Source organism: Stigmatopora argus, chromosome 1 (genome assembly GCF_051989625.1).
Source record: "Stigmatopora argus isolate UIUO_Sarg chromosome 1, RoL_Sarg_1.0, whole genome shotgun sequence".
In the NCBI taxonomy this organism is placed as follows: domain Eukaryota; kingdom Metazoa; phylum Chordata; class Actinopteri; order Syngnathiformes; family Syngnathidae; genus Stigmatopora; species Stigmatopora argus.
The window spans coordinates 3,844,966-3,863,738 of NC_135387.1; the positions used below are offsets into that span (position 1 = coordinate 3,844,966).

At 43.6% G+C, this 18,773-nt stretch overlaps 1 protein-coding gene across 4 annotated transcripts in view; it reads right to left on the reverse strand.

Moving 5' to 3' along the window:
* The window catches only part of LOC144077341 (adenylate cyclase type 6-like), a 49,735-nt gene extending 40,642 nt beyond the window's left edge, over positions 1-9,093 (reverse strand). The window contains exons 1-4 of one of the 4 annotated variants that reach the window (XM_077605133.1): positions 8,961-9,093; positions 8,627-8,868; positions 3,966-4,212; positions 2,972-3,896 (exon numbers count right to left, since the gene is read on the reverse strand). In XM_077605133.1, the coding sequence (XP_077461259.1) occupies positions 2,972-3,896; positions 3,966-3,985 (945 nt within the window). In that variant the 5' untranslated portion in view covers positions 3,986-4,212; positions 8,627-8,868; positions 8,961-9,093. Of the gene's footprint in view, positions 1-2,971; positions 3,897-3,965; positions 4,213-8,271; positions 8,466-8,626 lie in introns of those variants that run through there. The other 3 variants (XM_077605048.1, XM_077605296.1, XM_077605221.1) reach the window with 3 other exon arrangements.
* Between the last annotated feature and the right edge of the window lie 9,680 nt (positions 9,094-18,773).

Here is an 18,773-nt window from a genome sequence, read left to right on the forward strand (position 1 = left end):
CACATACACACACACATACACACACACATACACACATACATATACATACATACACATACATACACATACATATACATACATATATATATATATGTACCGTATTTTCACGACTATATGGCGCACCGCATTTAAAGGCGCAGTCTCAGTAACAAGTGCTATTTCTGTATTAGACAGACATACAAGGCGCACCGCACCAATACACACAGCCAGGCATGGCAAAAATACACCAGCTTAACGCGAGCCATTTTCCAGACGGACTTTTCCGGAAAAAACGGACATCATAAAGAAAGGGCGGTCAACTCTGAAGCTAGCAAGCCTGTTACAGCCGGGAAAAGGGTGTGTCTGCCACTTTCAGTGCGCTAACTACGAGCGCTATCCCCGGCTCACGGGCGCCAAGGAACACTGCAAATTGTATTGCTGGGAGTGCTTGTTATTTGCCACCGATCGACATGGTGTTTGGAGCAACACTGGATTTGCAAATTTGTCTTGTTTAACCAAAGCAGCAACGAGACACCAAAGCTCTGCCGGACACTTACAAGCAATGGTGCGCTCCAAAACTTTTGGAGATACTCGAGTGGAGTTACAATTCAACGAGCAAGTGCGCAGGGAAACGGAGCGCCACAACGAAAAGGTAAAGAAAAATAGGGAAATCTTAAAAAGTTTATAGACTCCGTCATTTTTTTGGGCAAGCAGGAACTTTCATTTCGGGGACACGATGAAAGCGCTGCCTCCCCAAACAAAGGAAATTATGTGGAACTTCTTTCTCTCATTGCTGAGAAAAACACGGATTTACATTACCGCCTGTCCACTAATAAAGTATTTGGTACACGGTCGATTGGTCGCCGGTCTTTTGGTCGCCGGTCTTTTGGTCACCCAGAAGGTTATTGATAATTACCATTTAAATCGTTGCTCAAATTCCCTAAATACAAACTGCGAATTACTATTTGTTCATACTTAATGCCCTAATAATTATTAGGCTAAAGAAAAGCTCCAAATTTCCAGGACTTTTATTGTTTTTTGTTGGAGAACTTGTTAAGACCCTGACTGACGTAGCTTCTTAAAGGGACAACGCATGTACATACAAACTCTTATACACTCACACGTCGGCTCAGTGAAACTGCTCATGGCCATTGTTGGCTTTTATTGATGCGTAGACTGTGTTGTTTTACCTTGTTTTGTCGCCGGTCTTTTGGTCGCCCGTTGTCGCCGTCCGGGCGACCAAAAGACCGCGACCAAAAGACCGGCGACCAAAAGACCGGCGACCAATCGACCGCACACGAAGTATTAAGTGGTACGTCGGGCAAAATACAAAACGACCTGATCACTGCTGTTGCTGAAGTGATGGAGGAAGAGATCAGAAACAAAATAATTGTGTACAGTTAAAAAGGATTTTTGGTCAGTAAAATATGACTATATTCCTGAATAATATTTCAATTGTGGGCCAAGTTCTGATATCTGAAAAGCTCCAGTGTTTGTATTTAATCACTAAATACTGCTGGAAAGTGGATTTTTGCCGTTTCGCGTATGGACGTATCGATGTTCTTCGCTGTCTTTTTCCCGGGGAAATGATACTCGGGGCCACGTTCTGATGTCTAAAAAGCTCCAGTATTTGTATTTAATGAATAAATGCTTTTTTCGGCTGGATTTTACCCCATTTTCAGGCAATGTTTGCTGGTACGCCATTGACGTTCATTGCTGTCTTTTCCCCGGAAAATCACCCCGGTCCGGTTGTAATGTCTGAAAAGCTCCAGTATTTGTATTTAATCATTAAATGCTGCTAGGAAGTGGATTTTACCCATTGAAGGCACTACGAGAAAATGCACGGACCGCCACTGATATTTATATAGTACCATCGTCGCCAGTGTCGCCATTAGACCCGCATTTCCTTACACCCAGGTGTGTAAGATTTGGTTCAATTAGTAGGAAAAACCTGCTGTATTGTTTTCTTCTCAATAACAAATGTTACAATTATATTACAAATGCCAAATTCTTAAGGTATGTAACTTTTGTCAAAAATGTGGATAATTAATTATAACCAATTTACCTAAAAAGTGTGAGTGACCGTTGTTATTTGGCATGGGCATTTAACTACGTGGTCCCAATCTATTATATCAAAATATAAAAGCAATTAGATATAGTTACTGTCGAATAAGCTTTTAATTTACATGAAATAACTAAAGGAATTCACAGTGCCTCTACTGGTTACAGCCAAATACTTTATTGTTGGTACTTTATTTAGCCACAATCGCTTCAAAATGTGACGTATCCACACAATAGACATAATATTTCATCATTTTGTCAAATATTTCAATACCCTAACGTAATCTGATAGGGGCACTGGTTTAGCAATAGCCAGAGTGTAGTCCAGAGACAATATTTGCCTAATGTAGCAAATGCCCTGCTCATAAGGGTGAGCAGTGTATTACGTGACTCCTTTTTAGATGCTTGTTCATCACCATTGTGATACCATGAAAATCTGTGTCAAAGATTTATCACATTCTTCATGACTATTCATACATTCATTATCTGTACAGCTTATCCTCACAAGGGTCTCGTGGGGTGATTGAGCCTATTGCAGCCAATTATCAGCAGCAGGCGGGGAAACCTGAATTGGTTGCCAGCCAATTGCAGGGATCTTCTTGATTATTTCTGGCGAAATAAACTTTCGACACTCGCATTGGTTAGTGTTTCTGTTCATGGCACCAATGTCCCAGAATACCACACCTTTGCATGGGCTTTGCCAGGAGTGACCCAGATCACCGCCACTCAAAGACTTGGAAATTACAAATGTTTTCGAAGCTATAAGATGTGGTGAGAAAGATTTATACCGTAGATAGATTCAGATAGATAAAAACAAAAATCTAATAATAAAAGCAAGGAACTGAAAATCTTGTAGAGTTAATGTACTATGTGCCAACCAGTGTGAGCAAAAATCAAGTGGTGTAGCCACTCAGGCATCTAGCGTTCTTACCTGTTTCCACAGGAATTTATCTGTTTGGTTGATCTGCCAGGTGGTGACCACGTGTATGATGGACAGCACAGCGCCGCTAAGCACAGCTGCCCTCATCCTCACAGGCAAGAGGGTATAGATGATGTAAATGAAAAACACAGACCACCAGATGCCCTCTGAGGCACTCCGGGGTGCAACCATAAGCATCCCGAACACTTGGACTGACACCAACACGCCGATGACCAGGTAACTGACCATCCACATGTAGTCCTGATGGAAGCCGTTCCGGTTGCACACCACCATGAGAGCCATGAAAAGGGCCATTGCCACTGACAAGGCCGATGAATAGGCCATGTGGGGGGGTGCGTGGACACAGTGGAAGGTCAGCATAATGGCGCACACAATCACGAGGACTCCCATTAGCATGGTCAAAGAGCTCTGGTTGAGCCTGAAGAAGTATCGTTGGTATAGACGTTCCAGTTTGCGGGACTGAAACTTTTTCGATTGGAATACCCGCACCACCCTGAGCCAACAGTCGGCCGCCGTCACCACGCCAGCTGTGCCGTTAGTACCATCGTCTCCAGTGTCGCCATTACACCCGCTTTTCCTGCCTTTCAGCTCTCCGTCTTCAAAGTCCAAGTCCACAGATTTCAACGCCACTCCTTGGGGGACACTCCTTTTGCCGTAGTGGTCTTCCTGCCATCCGCAACGAGCCCCAAAGTTGCCCCCGCCTCCCACGGCCCCTGCCATCCCTCCACGGTGGTGCTGGTGGAGGGGGGCGCTGGAGGGAGGCTCCATTGCATCTGGATCCCTCAGACAGCTCATGTAACGTGGGTTGCAGAGAGATGAACCTCCCCTCCTTTTGGACTTCTTGCCATTGCGCTCCCCCCAAGCTGTCTTACGGTCATCCACTCTGGCGACTAGGAAACCACTGAACCAGGACATTCTGTGCAAAGCAGAGGCATGCAAACAAGTTAAAGACAAAGTAGTCAGAGCATAATGCTTAGTATTTTACCTGTTGGGGTTCTGGTACATGTCCCAGCCCTTTTCCTGGCAGCCGGCTCACTCATTTATACGAGGTTTAGAATGAGTGAGTGGGTTTTCAGAGCCACACTGTTGGGCTACACGCTATGACTGACCGGAAAGAGTCAAAATATGCCCGACAACTTCCTGTGTCTGTGCCAGAGATAATGCCGAAGCACAAAGGTTTTTGAGAGGACTGTTCTCTGAGGTCAGGCCTGCCTCCACGGTTTTCTCTGGGTCTGAGGGAGAAATTGAAATATATACAAACACTCAGTAAAGGGTAATTAATCAAAAGGTTTACATCTGTGATGGCATGTGAGCAATAAATCAACTTACAGTGGGAGCAACAGTGGCTTCATATATCCTGACAGATTTTATTCGGTTCCGATCTGATTTTTTCACGATATGTATTCCCCTTACTAAACCTATTTTTTTAGACGTTTATGGCTATGGAGTTTTAGTGCAAGTATCAAAGTGCAAGACAAATAATTGCAGTGCTAAGACTGAATTAAAAGTCTGAGAACATTACTTCTGCATCTGGCAATGTTATGACACATTATAGTGCAGTGACAGTATTTGATCGAGTCTGGTTTAGGTCCTCGGTGCAAAACTCCAGTTGGGTATGCTGACGGGTCTTGGGAAGAAACTGTCCCGGAGTCTTTTTGTTTTGGGTGAAATCTCTCTCTCTCTCATGATTATAATTTTGAGAGCGAGCGAATCCGGCGACGGATTGTCCGTCGACGAAATGTCCGGCGACGAAATGTCTGTTCGACGAACTGTCCAGCGACGAAATGTCTGTTCGACGAACTGTCCGGCGACGAAATGTCTGTTCGACGAACTGTCCGGCGACGAAATGTCTGTTCGACGAACTGTCCGGCGACGAAGGGAATTACGTGAGGATGCTTTTCATTGACCATAGCTCAGCCTCAACACTATAATACCGGACATTCTGGCTGACAACCTCTCCCACCTTGGACTATCCTCTTCCATCTGCTGCTGGATAAAGAACTTCTTAACCAACCGATCACAAACTGTTAGACTTGGTCCCCACCTCTCTTCCTCCATTACACTGAACACTGGCTCCCCTCAAGGCTGTGTACTGAGTCCTCTTCTGTACTCCCTGTACACATACGACTGTACACCAAACCACCAGTCTAACTCCATCATCAAATTTGCCAATGACACCACTGTGGTCGGACTCATCTCAGGAGGGGATGAGTCGGCCTACAGAGATGAGGTCAACAAACTGTCTTCGTGGTGCTCGGTGAACAATCTCACACTGAACACCACAAAAACCTAAAGAAATAATCCTGGACTTTCGCAAACACAGCACAGATCTGGCCCCACTCCTCATAAATGGAGTATGTGTAGACAGGGTCCAGTCCTTTAAATTCCTGGGGGTCCACGTCACGGATAAGCTCTCCTGGTCTACAAACACCACGGCAGTAGTGAAGAAAGCCCAGAAACGACTCAATTTCCTCAGGGTACTCAGGAGGAACAACTTGGACACTAAGCTTCTGGTAACCTTCTATAGAGCCACTGTGGAGAGCATCCTGGCATACTGCATTACAGTGTGGTACACTGGAAGCACGGCAGCAGACAAAAAGGCCATGCAGAGAGTGATTAACACTGCCCAGAAGATCGTCGGTTGCTCTCTGCTTTCACTGGACGACATTGCCAGCCCTCGTTACCTCTGCAGAGGGAACATTGTCGGGGACCCATACCACCCAGTTCCAGCTGCTGCCCTCTGGCAGACGCTACAGGTCTCACAAAGTACGGACAAATAGGCTTAAGGACAGTTTTTTTTTCCACAGCCATCAGGACTCTGAACTTGCGGTAGCACAACACACAATCCCTTCTGTGTAATAACTTCGGGGAGAGGTAACATGAAGGACGTTGGGCAGTGATCTGCCTCCTACTGGCTGACTGAAGGTAAGTGAGGAGACAGTGGGAGGTAAGTGATCCGTTTTTTTTTTCTTTGTTGGCATCTGCGAGGCAAACTTTTTCTGCATTCGCCGGGATTTGGTTGCGCTCGAGGGGTGATGCGATGTATCCATCACGGCAGAATGCCAACGAGTCTGAAATTATCACTTATTTGGGCCTTTTGCCGAGAAAACGCACCTTGTGGAGAAGCACTACCAATTTCGTCATACGCAGCTGGGTAGGATTACAATTAGGCTTTTTGTCGAGTCAATGATGATGAGAAAGCCTATGTCTGATTATTATTATTATTGCTTTGGATCCATTGCGTTTCCCTTAATGCCGCACTGACTAACGCAAAAAACACGGTAAAAATGCAACCCTCCGCCCAGTGTTCGTAGAGATCTTTCCACGAGGGAGCTGCGGCGAGAAAGACAGTGCGCTGAAATCATAAGCAGACTCTCGTGGCCTGGCCACCTGGCTGTCTCAAATGCTCGTATCTCAAGGTAAATATTTGCTCTGAATTTTACTTGTATCTCAAATTCCTCGTATGTCGGGGCACTCGTATGTCAAGGTATCACTGTACTTGTATTTTCGTATAGGCGCAAAAACAATAATAGGGGTGATCCTACTTTGCGGTTTTCCGATTATCGCGGCCATGTCTGGTCTACATTATCCGCGAAAAATGAGGGATTAGTGTATTTGGATTCTGGTTGCAGCACCATCTTTGGCCACCTACTCTATATAATGGATGCGCAGTCAAAGAAAATAAGTCTTGGTTCACAAGTAATTTCAAAGGTGCATGCTGTTGTTTATGGAGGATAAAACAGCATTGGTATAAAAAAACAGGATAAGCAGGTCAGGGTTTTCAAAAGTTGGCAATCAGACAGAAAATTGTGCTCAGTGCACCCTTTGAGAAATATACTTGGAGTCAGACCCCAAACATGGGATTTGTTCAGTCCAATTGAGATGAACTGAAACATTGTGTTTCCTTGCACAAAACACAGTCCTCTTGATAATGCATTTTGAGTGAACTACCGAACTTTGTAGTTGCAGTTTACAATCATTAGTGAGGATAATGGAAGAGAAATAAATACAGATAAATGTGGTTGGACAACAGGATACTGTCAAAATGAATCTTGTAATAGTAGATAATATTCACCATGGCAAATCTGTATCAGAGCGCCCTGCAGCACATCCTGAAAATCATCACAATAAAACTGCACGAAGCAAACACTGTCCTGTAACTCAAGAGGGTGTTCTTGTGCAAGTCCCAGATGAGCAAATGTTGAACGTGTGCCATGAAATCCCAGGTAAAATACATTACGCTCATTCTCATCAAGGTTCATCTTTCAAATAATGATTTCAATCAAATGTATGGAAACACAGTTACATTAGGAGGTTCTGTGTCGTTTCATTTCTACAGTAAGTGCGCTGACATAGAAAACATCTGTCTTCCTAATAACTAGACGGCGGATGATATCAGGCCTCCTGCATTTGGAACGAGGGGAAGCATGCAGTGTTGATGAAGCAAAAATAGCATTTCCGCGCTACATCTTGCCTGCCTGCGCCTTCTCGGGCACGTCCAAGTTTCCCCCTCCTCCACCTCCTCCAGGATTCAAGGAGACATCCCCTCCTCCCATTCCACCTTCTCCGGCTTCGTCCCTCCTCTCGCCTGCACAAGGTCGACCGGCGTGCACCCACTCATGTCGCGGTGGTCGCTGCGAAGGGGGTGGGCAAGGGCGTGGGGATGTCTATTCCTACAGGGGCCATTTTTTTTTAATCGGACATTGGCACTAACCCTCAACACCCCCACCCCTTTACACACATACACAAACAAAGTTATTCATCAAGCGGCTTGCTGTACTTTAGACGTGATGCTGCATCTTAAACTGTCATCCAAATAATCTGTCTGCCATTGACAGCGATTGACATCAAATCTATATCTTTTCTTGAATGATCAAATTCCAGTGCCATTTACAACGATAGACGTCTAATCCATTTGGACTGGGAGAATTGACAGCGACCCCCTTCCCAATCCAAACGGATTAGACGTCTATCGCCATCAGCGGCAGGCTACGAGTACATGTTTCTTTCTGCACGATGTAAATGGAAAAGAGGGAAAAGGCCACTCGCAGGCCGTGTGCGGGACCGCATTCGAACAGCGTAGGCTTCTCGTTACATAACAGCGTGGCCTATGTGACAACTATAGCAGTGACCATTCCTCAAGCGGGCCAGTGGACCGACACAGACACGCCGCTCGGAGCCATTTAGCCTTTTCCTTTTCGACTCAATTGCAGCAGTATCTTCGCCATCGTTTATTGACAGCGACAGCACATTCCTCAGCATTAGTCGGCGATTGCAATTTGCCTACAAACCTGCTGTCCCAGAGCGATTTGGAAACGAGATGTTCATATACGAGTGCAAGCGTGAGTGCCCAAAAAGAAACACAACGCAGCTGTATGTTGTTAACACTAACTAACACGCACCGGCCGCGTCTCATTTGCCAGCAAGCGGCACGAGCAGCAGCAGAATGGCGGCCTCCAGCTATGTCATTCACACCGCTTTGACGGAGGGTCGCCAGGCGGTTCCGTGCGAAGGCTAGTGGGACGCGTGTGGAGGAGGGTAGTGGGGTGCCTTGGATGACATGCGTGTGTGACATATATTACACAGGGCGTTCTATCATTCCGTATGCAAGCGGGCAGCTCATTGAGAGCAAGTAAGCGGACTCACCGTGAACATCCCCGCGACTGCAGCGGACGGGCCGATTCGGCGAAGTAGTCGGTGGAAGAGCATTGGTGGGCTTAGCTGTCCGTGGATGGTGCCGCCGAGTCGGTCAGCCTCCGTTTCTCCTCCGATAGTTCTCTTTCTCCACTCCCTTGCATCTCCTCCCCCTGACCCTCTCAGGCTCCGTGCACCGCTGTCAAAGCGAGGGAGATAGCGCCAGGGGTACGATATCGCACTTCCGCAAGTTACTTTAAAAATAAAAGTCGAGCGTACAAGAGATTAATCAACGGATGTTCACTAAAATTAGGCTACTTTTGCACTGAAATGTTCTTTTATTTACCTAAAGCACCTCAAAATAAAAATGCACGATGTATTCCCTCTATATATCACAGGGTCTCCCCTGTTAATAAGAGTAGACGACAACAATACTTGTATTTGATGACTTATTTAATGGTGTGGCGTTTTCTCATTTTCTGAACCGCTTTATCCTCACTAGGGTCGCGGGAGGTGGTGGAGCCTATCCCAGTTGATTTCGGGCCAGAGGAGGGGGGGCACCCTGAATTGGTGACCAGCCAATCGCATGGAACAAGGAGCCGGACAACCATGCACACACACCTATTCCTAGGGGCAATTTAGAGTGTCCAATCAGCCTACCATGCATGTCTTTGGAATGTGGGAGGAAACCGGAGTACCCGGACAAAACCCACGCAGGCCCGGAAGAACATGCAAACTCTACACAGGTGGACAAACCTGAATTTGCACCCAGGGCCCCCACCGTGAGGCCGACGCGCTAACCACTTATCCGCCGGGCCACCCGTGTAGTGTTTTTGTATCCATATTTCTTCTATTCATCCTTTCCTTTTTCTCTGTTTCCCTAAACCTTTTTCTGTCCAACTACTTTCTCACTGCATAGTACAACATAGTCCCACGTGGCACCTTAAAAATGGTCAAACAATAAAGACAAATTCAGAATTTGTGTGTCTGCTGAAGAGGACTGATAGGTGGAAAAGTTCTAGTTATAGCTTCTTTTTTATCTAGAGCTATTTCAATCAAGATGAACAACAATCCATGTGGTGTAGAGGCGAATAATTACGGACAGCCCTCCTAATTAATGGCAGTGAAAAAAGAATTTGAATGTATCGCACTTTACGGCATTAAAACATATCATTCACTTCCACCCCTCCCAATTTCAATGAATTAGCTGTCAATGTTATTGAATTAATTAATTTAAACCTCTTAGAACATCCCTCTAAATGAAAAAATGTAACTCTAAAATTTACAAAGAAACATGATATTCAATTGTAAACCTCAATTCTTGAACTACACAAAATAGAGTTTTGGTCCAATTTTAATAAAACAATGTAACTGCTTTTTTAATCTCTTTGCAAAAACCTCACGGTGAATAAAAAGTCTTCTAGTAACCTCACATATTGTTGTACTTGCTACCTGGATATCAGTGAATAATATAAGAATAGTATAGGAAAAATCTCCAAAATCATTTTTTTCTGAATTCCAGGTTCAGGTTGAACCATTTGTTGATTTCTTTTTTTGTTTATGAATAATTTGTTTAATCTTTTAAAAATGCCTTGGGCAGATATTTTACAAATGTGACTATATAAGATTTAATATTATTCATTGCACGACATGACCCGCCGAAATGTATGCTCTTATTTTGAACATCCATTTTATAAATATCCTGTGTAAGTAGGTCAAATTTTGTCTGGTTTGGTGCAGCTGTCCTTATCTATGCGCGCCTATGCCCAGTGCGCTCCCATTTAGGAAGGCGGCACGCCCTCTACCGGTTAAAGACGGTCCCTCCGGGATCAATGGGCGCATGCGATGAACCCCCACGTAAAGGCATTTTCTTATATGTACAGTAACACATTGAGATACAGAGTACCTGGAGAAAACCTACACAGGCCCAGGGAGAACATGCAAACTCCACACAGATGGACCAACCTCTTGTTATATGGCATATACCAGGGGTGGCCAAACCGGTCCTCGAGGGCCGCTGTGGGTGCAGGTTTTTGTTGCAACCATTCCAGCACAGACACTTTGACCAATGAGATTTCTGCAGAAAACAAGAAGCACCAGACTGCAATCCGCTGATTGCACTTGTAGGACACCAGATTGGTGAAAAGGTGTCCTCTTGATGGGTTGCAATGAAAACACGCACCCACTGCGGCCCTTTGTGGAATATTTTGGACACCCCTGGCTTACACAGTTTGAAATGATTAAAAAAAAAATAAAAAAACGTATAATAAGCATACATTTTAGCATACCGGTCAATATATACGTTTTTCCCATGAAAAACATATAGATTGACAGGTATGCTAAAATGTCAAGCCCTACCAGTGTTTCGGGTGGGGGAAGCGGACAGCAACACAATTAAAATGCCGATATATTAAGGGTCATTCCCTGGCAGTTTTCCACCCATGTAATAAAGCACCGACTGGCTGTGGCAGCGCCGACTGACTGACAAAGAGGACGAGGAGGAGATCAAAACCCCCCCAAACCAAGGAGCCAACAGGAGGACCTTCAAACTTTGTATTTAGTAAAAATGGGAAGATTTCTCATCTCATCTCATTTTCTGAACCGCTTTATCCTCATTAGGGTCGCGGGCTTGCTGGAGCCTATCCCAGCTGACTCCGGGCCAGAGGCGGAGACACCCTGAATTGGTGGTCAACCGATTACAGGGTAAGATCTGTTGCTGTTTTTTTAATCTAAAAGAGCAAGCAATGTTGATTGAGCCTTTTGAGGTATTAACCAAATGACCACCACATTCTAAATGTCACTCGTACTCATTAGTATCATCCTTCACCACTTTGCGGTTTCAACATTTGGAGCTTCAGTACATCCCGGTATTTTATATAAAGTATCCAAATCAAAAATGTTCATTAAAATGTGAAATTTCACTCGGAAGGTTGCAAGCAGAAGACAGGTGTTAGGGTTATTAGTCTTACATTATTATATATTTGCTCGCAATGAAGAACGATTTACTTTACTTGGCTTATTAACATTAGAAAAGTCATTTTAGTACATCTGCTTGCAATGATGTAAATGCTCTGCTCCTTAGTTAGACCAAACAACAGGAAGGTTGAATTCTCTTGGACGGATTGAATGTGGAGAAGATCCTTCGAGTCTACATGACCTTCATTTGTTTTGAGAACTAAAACTTCTATTGTAACTAGGGTCCTTGACTATTGACTTCCCATTCCTGTTTTCCCACCCCTCCCTTGAGAGCTGACGTCCATTGTAACTAGGGTCCTTGAAGCTAATAAACAAGGAAAAGATGCGTGAGATGCCAGAATGAACCTGGACAGAGATGAGTCGGTTCGATTCTCTCTTGCAAGAACTTCACAGAGGATTGTCCTGTCTCTTTTATTTATGCGTGCATTTGGGAATGCCTTTTGGTGAGCCTATCAACAGGAGATGAAAAATGGCAGAAGTAAGGGCACCTCCGCCCAACTCAGTGCCGAAGAAGAAGCGAAATATCACCGTAGAAGTAGAATGATGCGCCGAATAATATAAAAGGCAGAGATTGATGACATCTTGCCTTTTCCTGATTTGTTCGATTTGGATATCGCATCGCGCACATCACCTCTTGGAGAATGACGACGTCTTGCCTTTTCCTGTTTTTTTTAAATTGGATTTTGCATCACGCACATCACCTTGTGGAGGAAGACTATGCCGAGCCTGTTCCAGCTTCGTTTGGATTTCAAATCGCCCTTGAAAATCCCTTCTAAGCGTCCTGCGCCATCTAAGGCATCCAATGGGCCCAATCAAAAACAAAACATTATGACAGTAACTGAAAAGGTGAAGTTGCTGAGTATACTGAAGGAAATTAATGTGACGTGCATTACATCGAGAAAGAAGAAGCAAACATTTGGAAAACGATACCCTTTTCCAAGGACACCAAGCAACTGGTCACCACTATAATTAAAACCATATTTAAGATTGAGAATGCCAAACTGTAAATTTGTGGCCCCAAAAAATCAACCAGGATTATGGGGGATTTACACCTTAGATAAGGTCATGAAGCTGGCTCGGTTGGTAGCCACTGAAGGCTTCTCAGACATGACATTGGAGGACGTCAACACACTGCTCAAGATCCAATCAACCCCCCCAACTGATGAGGACCTCATCGAAATGATACAATCGGGCAGTGAGGAAGAAGTGGCAATGACGAGGATGAGGATTAACAACATGGTTTTAAAGAAATCTGCGGGAGTTCTTCAATATGACACAGTTTGCAACAACAGGTCCAGGAGATTGATGACAACATGATCAGATTTTTTTTTTAAATATTATATTTAACATTAAATTGAATTATTAATACATTTCAGTCTTTTCATATACCTGTAACTGCAACAATTAATAAATACACTCTTTGATAATTTTACTTGTGTATTTGTATTTTTGTATATGCGCAAAAACATGTACACTAGTCGAATATCACGGATAATGTAGACCAGTCAATAAATCAGATAATCAAAAAAAACACGAAGTAGGATCACCCCTATTATTACTGTATACCATACTAAATGCCTTTGCGCCAATACAAAAATAAACGTACACAAGTGCAATTATCAAGAGGTGTATTTGTTAAATATTACAGTTAGTGGCATATGAAAAGACTGGAATGTATCAATATCTTAATATAATCTATAAATTAAAAAATAATTTACGTACTGTACTCACCGTCAAAACAATTCTTCTCTGCTTGATTCAAATAAAAGAAAAACAGATTTTTGGGACCTTTAATCCAAGTACTCTTCATCAGATTCCAGAGGCATTGGATAATTGATGGAATCTTGAGAGGGCGCCGTAGGGGCAACAGGAGGAGTTTCTTTCTTTGAGAGGTTTTCGGCGCACAAGGAACATGGTGACTACTGTTTCTTTTCTTGTACAAATATGCTTTTGTACAAGGACATGACACTATTAAGACGATTGCCAAATTCAATGGCTCCCACCATGTTGTCATCAATCTCCTTGAGCCGTTGTTGCAAACTGCGTGCCATATTAAAGATCTCCTGCAAATGTTTGACCATGTTCTTTGTTTTAAAAAATGAGCATTGTAGGCTAGTTGAACACTAAATTTCCCCTAGGTATGGTTGTCCATCCCCTTGTGCCTTGTGTTTGACTGGGCACCAATTCAGGGTCTCCCCCGCACGGTTCTCATAGTTGGCTGGGTTGGCTCCAGCACCCTTGTGAGGATAAGCAGTAGGGAAAATGAGTGAATGAATCAAAAATACAATAATGATTGGGCGGCACAGTGAAAGTGTGGTTAAAATATCTGCCTCACAGTTCTGACTTCGTGGTTTCCATCGTCAGTGGATTCCGACTGGTAGCGAGCGTTGTCTCTTGACCTCGTTCCTACAACGTACTAATTTTCTGTTCTGGACTGTTTGGAAGACAGACGGAGACATACAAGACATACTCAGCCTCAGGGTCAGTTCTCACAAATCAGCAGGGCTTTATTACAAGAGAGACACCTCTTCGATTTCTGATTCCAGGTTATATATCCTTTTCAAGCAGGTAAAAGTGGGTGTTAATTTGAATATTAGTGGGTGTGTTTCAGTTTAGAAGAAACTTTACAAATATAGAGTTGTTTCCTATGGCCGGCTAGTCTAAGAAATTAAACCGTCCGCCAACTTGAGGGCCCGAGAACAACTGCATGATACCAGGCTAGACTTTGAAGTGTCTATTGCAACTTCCAGAACAATGAAACATCTGTTTCTAAAAGCAAACACAAGTCCCACATTGGAGTGTAAGACATACATGTAACTACTGTTATGTATTCAAATGTATACTCTCACCAGCCTATAACCCTTTTGACTTAACTCACACTGATCGTGTGTTGTTGTTGATTGGTGTAAGCGAAACCACCTCTACATCAACGCCAGTAAGACAAAGGAAATGGTCATCGATTTTCGGAGGAATCCTCAACAGACCACTCAGGTGAACATCCAGGGTACAGACATTGAAATCGTGGAGAATTTTAAGTACCTGGGTGTTCACCTCAACAACAAACTAGACTGGTCCACAAACATAGATGCCCTGTATAAAAGGGGCCAGAGCAGCCTCTACCTACTGAGGAGTCTACGGTCCTTTGGAGTGTGCAGGACACTGCTGAGGACTTTTTACGACACTGTGGTGGCATCTATAGTGTTTTATGCAGTGGTCTGTTGGGAATGCGGGAGTACGGAGACGGACAGGAACAGTTCTGGACTGTCCTTTGGACTCTGTGGAGGAAGTGGGAGAGAGGAGGATGCTGACCAGGATGATGTCCATCATGGACAGCACCTCCCACCCGCTGCATGAGTTTGTGGAGTCCCTCCGAAGCTCTTTCAGCAATAGACTGCGGCACCCTCATTGCAGGAAGGAGCGCTTACGCAGATCCTTCCTCCCATCAGCTGTCAGGCTCTTTAACAAAAGAAATGGCTCATTGTTAAGACCAACCGTATGTAAACAGACGCTCCCCTACTTACGAACATTCAACTTACGAACAACGGTACATACGAACATGTCTGCAAATTGTGTTTAAGTCGAAAAATGTTCGTAAGTCCAATTTTGTATTTTTTTCCGAGTAGTGCTTCTTTCCGCCGCTAATACGCTTGGGGCTGTGGGGCTCAGCTCACCCAGCATCTAAAATTCTTCGTTGCAATGCGGAAGTGCGTGACGTAGCTCCAGTGCGCAAAGAACCTTTTTCATCTGTATCATTAAATATCTTGTGCATCCATTATTGAATATGGTTGGTAAAAAGTGAAAGGCTTCTATTGAGGGAGTTGCAAGGAAGAGGCAAGCCATTTCATTTGAAACGAGTGGCAATAATAACGAAGCTTGATGCGCGTGAGAGTGGTGAGCGTTTCACGGGCATTGAATCGTTCGACCGTCAGTACCATTTATAAACAGAAAGATCGAGCAGCAGGACCCAAATATTGAACGTTGCACAAAGTTTGCAAATCAATTGAATGATGGCATACAGTGCTACCGCATCATTTATGATGAAAAAAAGAAGAAAACTGTGCAATCGTCGTTAGATCGCTTCTTTCGGCCAGTTTCTAATACATAAATCTCTCTCTCTCTCTCTCTCTCTCTCTCTCTCTCTCTACAGTACTGTACATATTCTCTCCATTTTATTAAATGTTTTTTTCAGTACAAACCAATGAGTGTTACTTATACAAGCCTTAAACATACAAATGCACTTATATAAACCTTCAATATACTTATATAGGCCTTAAACATAAATTATAATACAAAATATAGCACTGAATCAACTTACAAACAAATTCAACTTATGAACAATCGCTCGGAACCGAACTCGTTCGTAAGTAGGGGAGCGTCTGTACATGTACATTTATATGTATGTATATATATATATATATGTATATGTGTATATATATGTATGTATATGTGTATATATATGTATGTATATGTATATATATATGTATGTATATGTGTATATATATGTATGTATCAGTGGCGGTCGGTGCATTTTCTCATAGCGCCTTCAACGTATCAATCCAACCCTCAAAAATTATTTTATGGCTATAAAACCCCTACTGCAGTTAGAGCTGCGACCAATGTTCCCTCTAAGCTGCGCGCGTGCGCAATTGCGCACTACTCTCGTCTTCTCTGCGCAGCAGCAATCATATGAAGCGCAGATTTTTTTTTATTTTATTTTTTTACCCCTTTCCCCATGATGGCGCTGTTTAAGCGGCAGCCAGTGGCAGTAGCTCTGTCCACTCTTATGTTTTTCATGTTTTACATGAAAAATTAGAGGGAACATTGACATGCACCTGCTTGTGGCAGGTGTGATACTGGTGTGCCCATAGCGAGCAATGATGATGTCGTGACCGGATGATTCGCCTAAAGACGTTTCGCCGACGGACGTTTGACAGACGGACAGGTCGCCGAATGAACGTTCGTTCAAACAGCGTTTAATGATAAAATACAAATACTAGTATTTGTTAGTTTAATGATTAAATACAAATACTAGTATTTGTATTTAGTCATTAAACAATGTTTTCAGCTGGATTTGACCGAATTTGAGAGCATTTTGACCCGTTTGGCAAATGGACGTATATGGACGTTTTTTTGCCTCCATCGCGACATCATCGCAACATTTTACCGAGGAATTCACTTCCCTGGGCTCGGTTCTAATGTCCAAAGAGCTCCAGTATTTGTATTTGATCAATAAACGCTGTTTTTGGCTGGATTTGACCGAATTTGAGAGCATTTTGAGCCGTTTGGCGAATGGACGTATATGGACGTTTTTTTGCCTCCATCGCGACATTTTACCAAGGAATTCACTTCCCTGGGCTCGGTTCTAATGTCCAAAGAGCTCCAGTATTTGTATTTGATCATTAAACGCTGTTTTTGGCTGGATTTGACCGAATTTGAGAGCATTTTGAGCCGTTTGGCGAATGGACGTATATAGACGTTTTTTTGCCTCAATCGCGACATTTTACCGAGGAATTCACTTCCCTGGGCTCGGTTCTAATGTCCAAAGAGCTCCAGTATTTGTATTTGATCAATAAACGCTGTTTTTGGCTGGATTTGACCGAATTTGAGAGCATTTTGAGCCGTTTGGCGAATGGACGTATATAGACGTTTTTTTGCCTCCATCGCGACATTTTACCAAGGAATTCACTTCCCTGGGCTCGGTTCTAATGTCCAAAGAGCTCCAGTATTTGTATTTGATCATTAAACGCTGTTTTTGGCTGGATTTGACCGAATTTGAGAGCATTTTGAGCCGTTTGGCGAATGGACGTATATAGACGTTTTTTTGCCTCAATCGCGACATTTTACCGAGGAATTCACTTCCCTGGGCTCGGTTCTAATGTCCAAAGAGCTCCAGTATTTGTATTTAATCATTAAATGCTGTTTTAAGATGTATTTGACCCGATTGCTGTCATTTTACGGCTTGGTTCTGCTACATCTGCCCGCCCAAGAGTGCTTAATCCCGGGCTGCCATTGATGGTAGACTAATAAATTGAGAGTGATGAGTGGCAAAGGGAAATGAATCATTGACTTTTACTATAATTTGGACAACGCCGGCGGCGGGCCGGATTAAAAATCCTAACGGGGCGTATATGGCCCGCGGGCCGAGGTTGAAAAACTTGTACATACACGATCCGGGGGCGGGGCGAGCGCACGAATCCCGTTTCGGCCATTCGGCCGAATGAACGTTCGGCGGAACGTCCATTCCGCAACCTGCCCGTCTGTCAAACGTCCGTCGGCGAAACGTCTTTAGGCGAATCATCCGAGTACCGATGATGTCGCTCAAACTGGTACTCAGTGCGCTCAGGGAGGTTGTCTTTCTGCCCAGACCAACGAAAAATTAGAGGGAACATTGGCTGCGACACAAAAAATAATCAATAAATCAATGCACAAAAATGGGGTAAAATCCACTTCCTAGCAGCATTTCATGATTAAATACAAACACTGGAGCTTTTCAGACATTAAAACCAGGCCAGGGGTGCGATTTTCCCGGGAAAAGACAGCGATGAACGTCAATGGCCTACGGGCAAACATTGCCCGAAAATGGGGTAAAATCCAGCCGGAAACAGCATTTATTGATTAAATACAAATACTGGAGCTTTTTAGACATCAGAACCGGGCCCGGAGTATCATTTCCCCAGTAAAAAGACAGCGATGAACGTCAATACGTCCATACGTGAAATGACAGGTAAAATCCACTTCCTAGCAGCATTTATTTATTGAATATAAATACTGGAGCTTTTGAGACATTACAACCAGGCCAGGGGGTGATTTCATCGGGAAAAGACAGCGATAGACGTCAATGGCGAAATGGCAAAAATTAAACTGGGGTAAAATTCACATCCTAGCAGCATTTAGTGATTAAATACAAACACTGGAGCTTTTCAGATATCAGAACCGGGCCCACAATTGAAATATGATTTAGGAATATAGCCATATTATAGTCACCAAAAATTCTTTTTAACTGTACACAATATCCATCCTCCTTTCTTTCTTCCTTCTTTCCTATCGCCATCGAAGCTAATGATGAAAGTCGAGCCTGTCCTGTCATATTTCCGGCATAGTCCGTTTTGAAAATGGCTTTAAATCAACACAACAATATACTATTTGCTTGTGCAGCTAAGTTAGCACACTGAAAGTGCCGCAC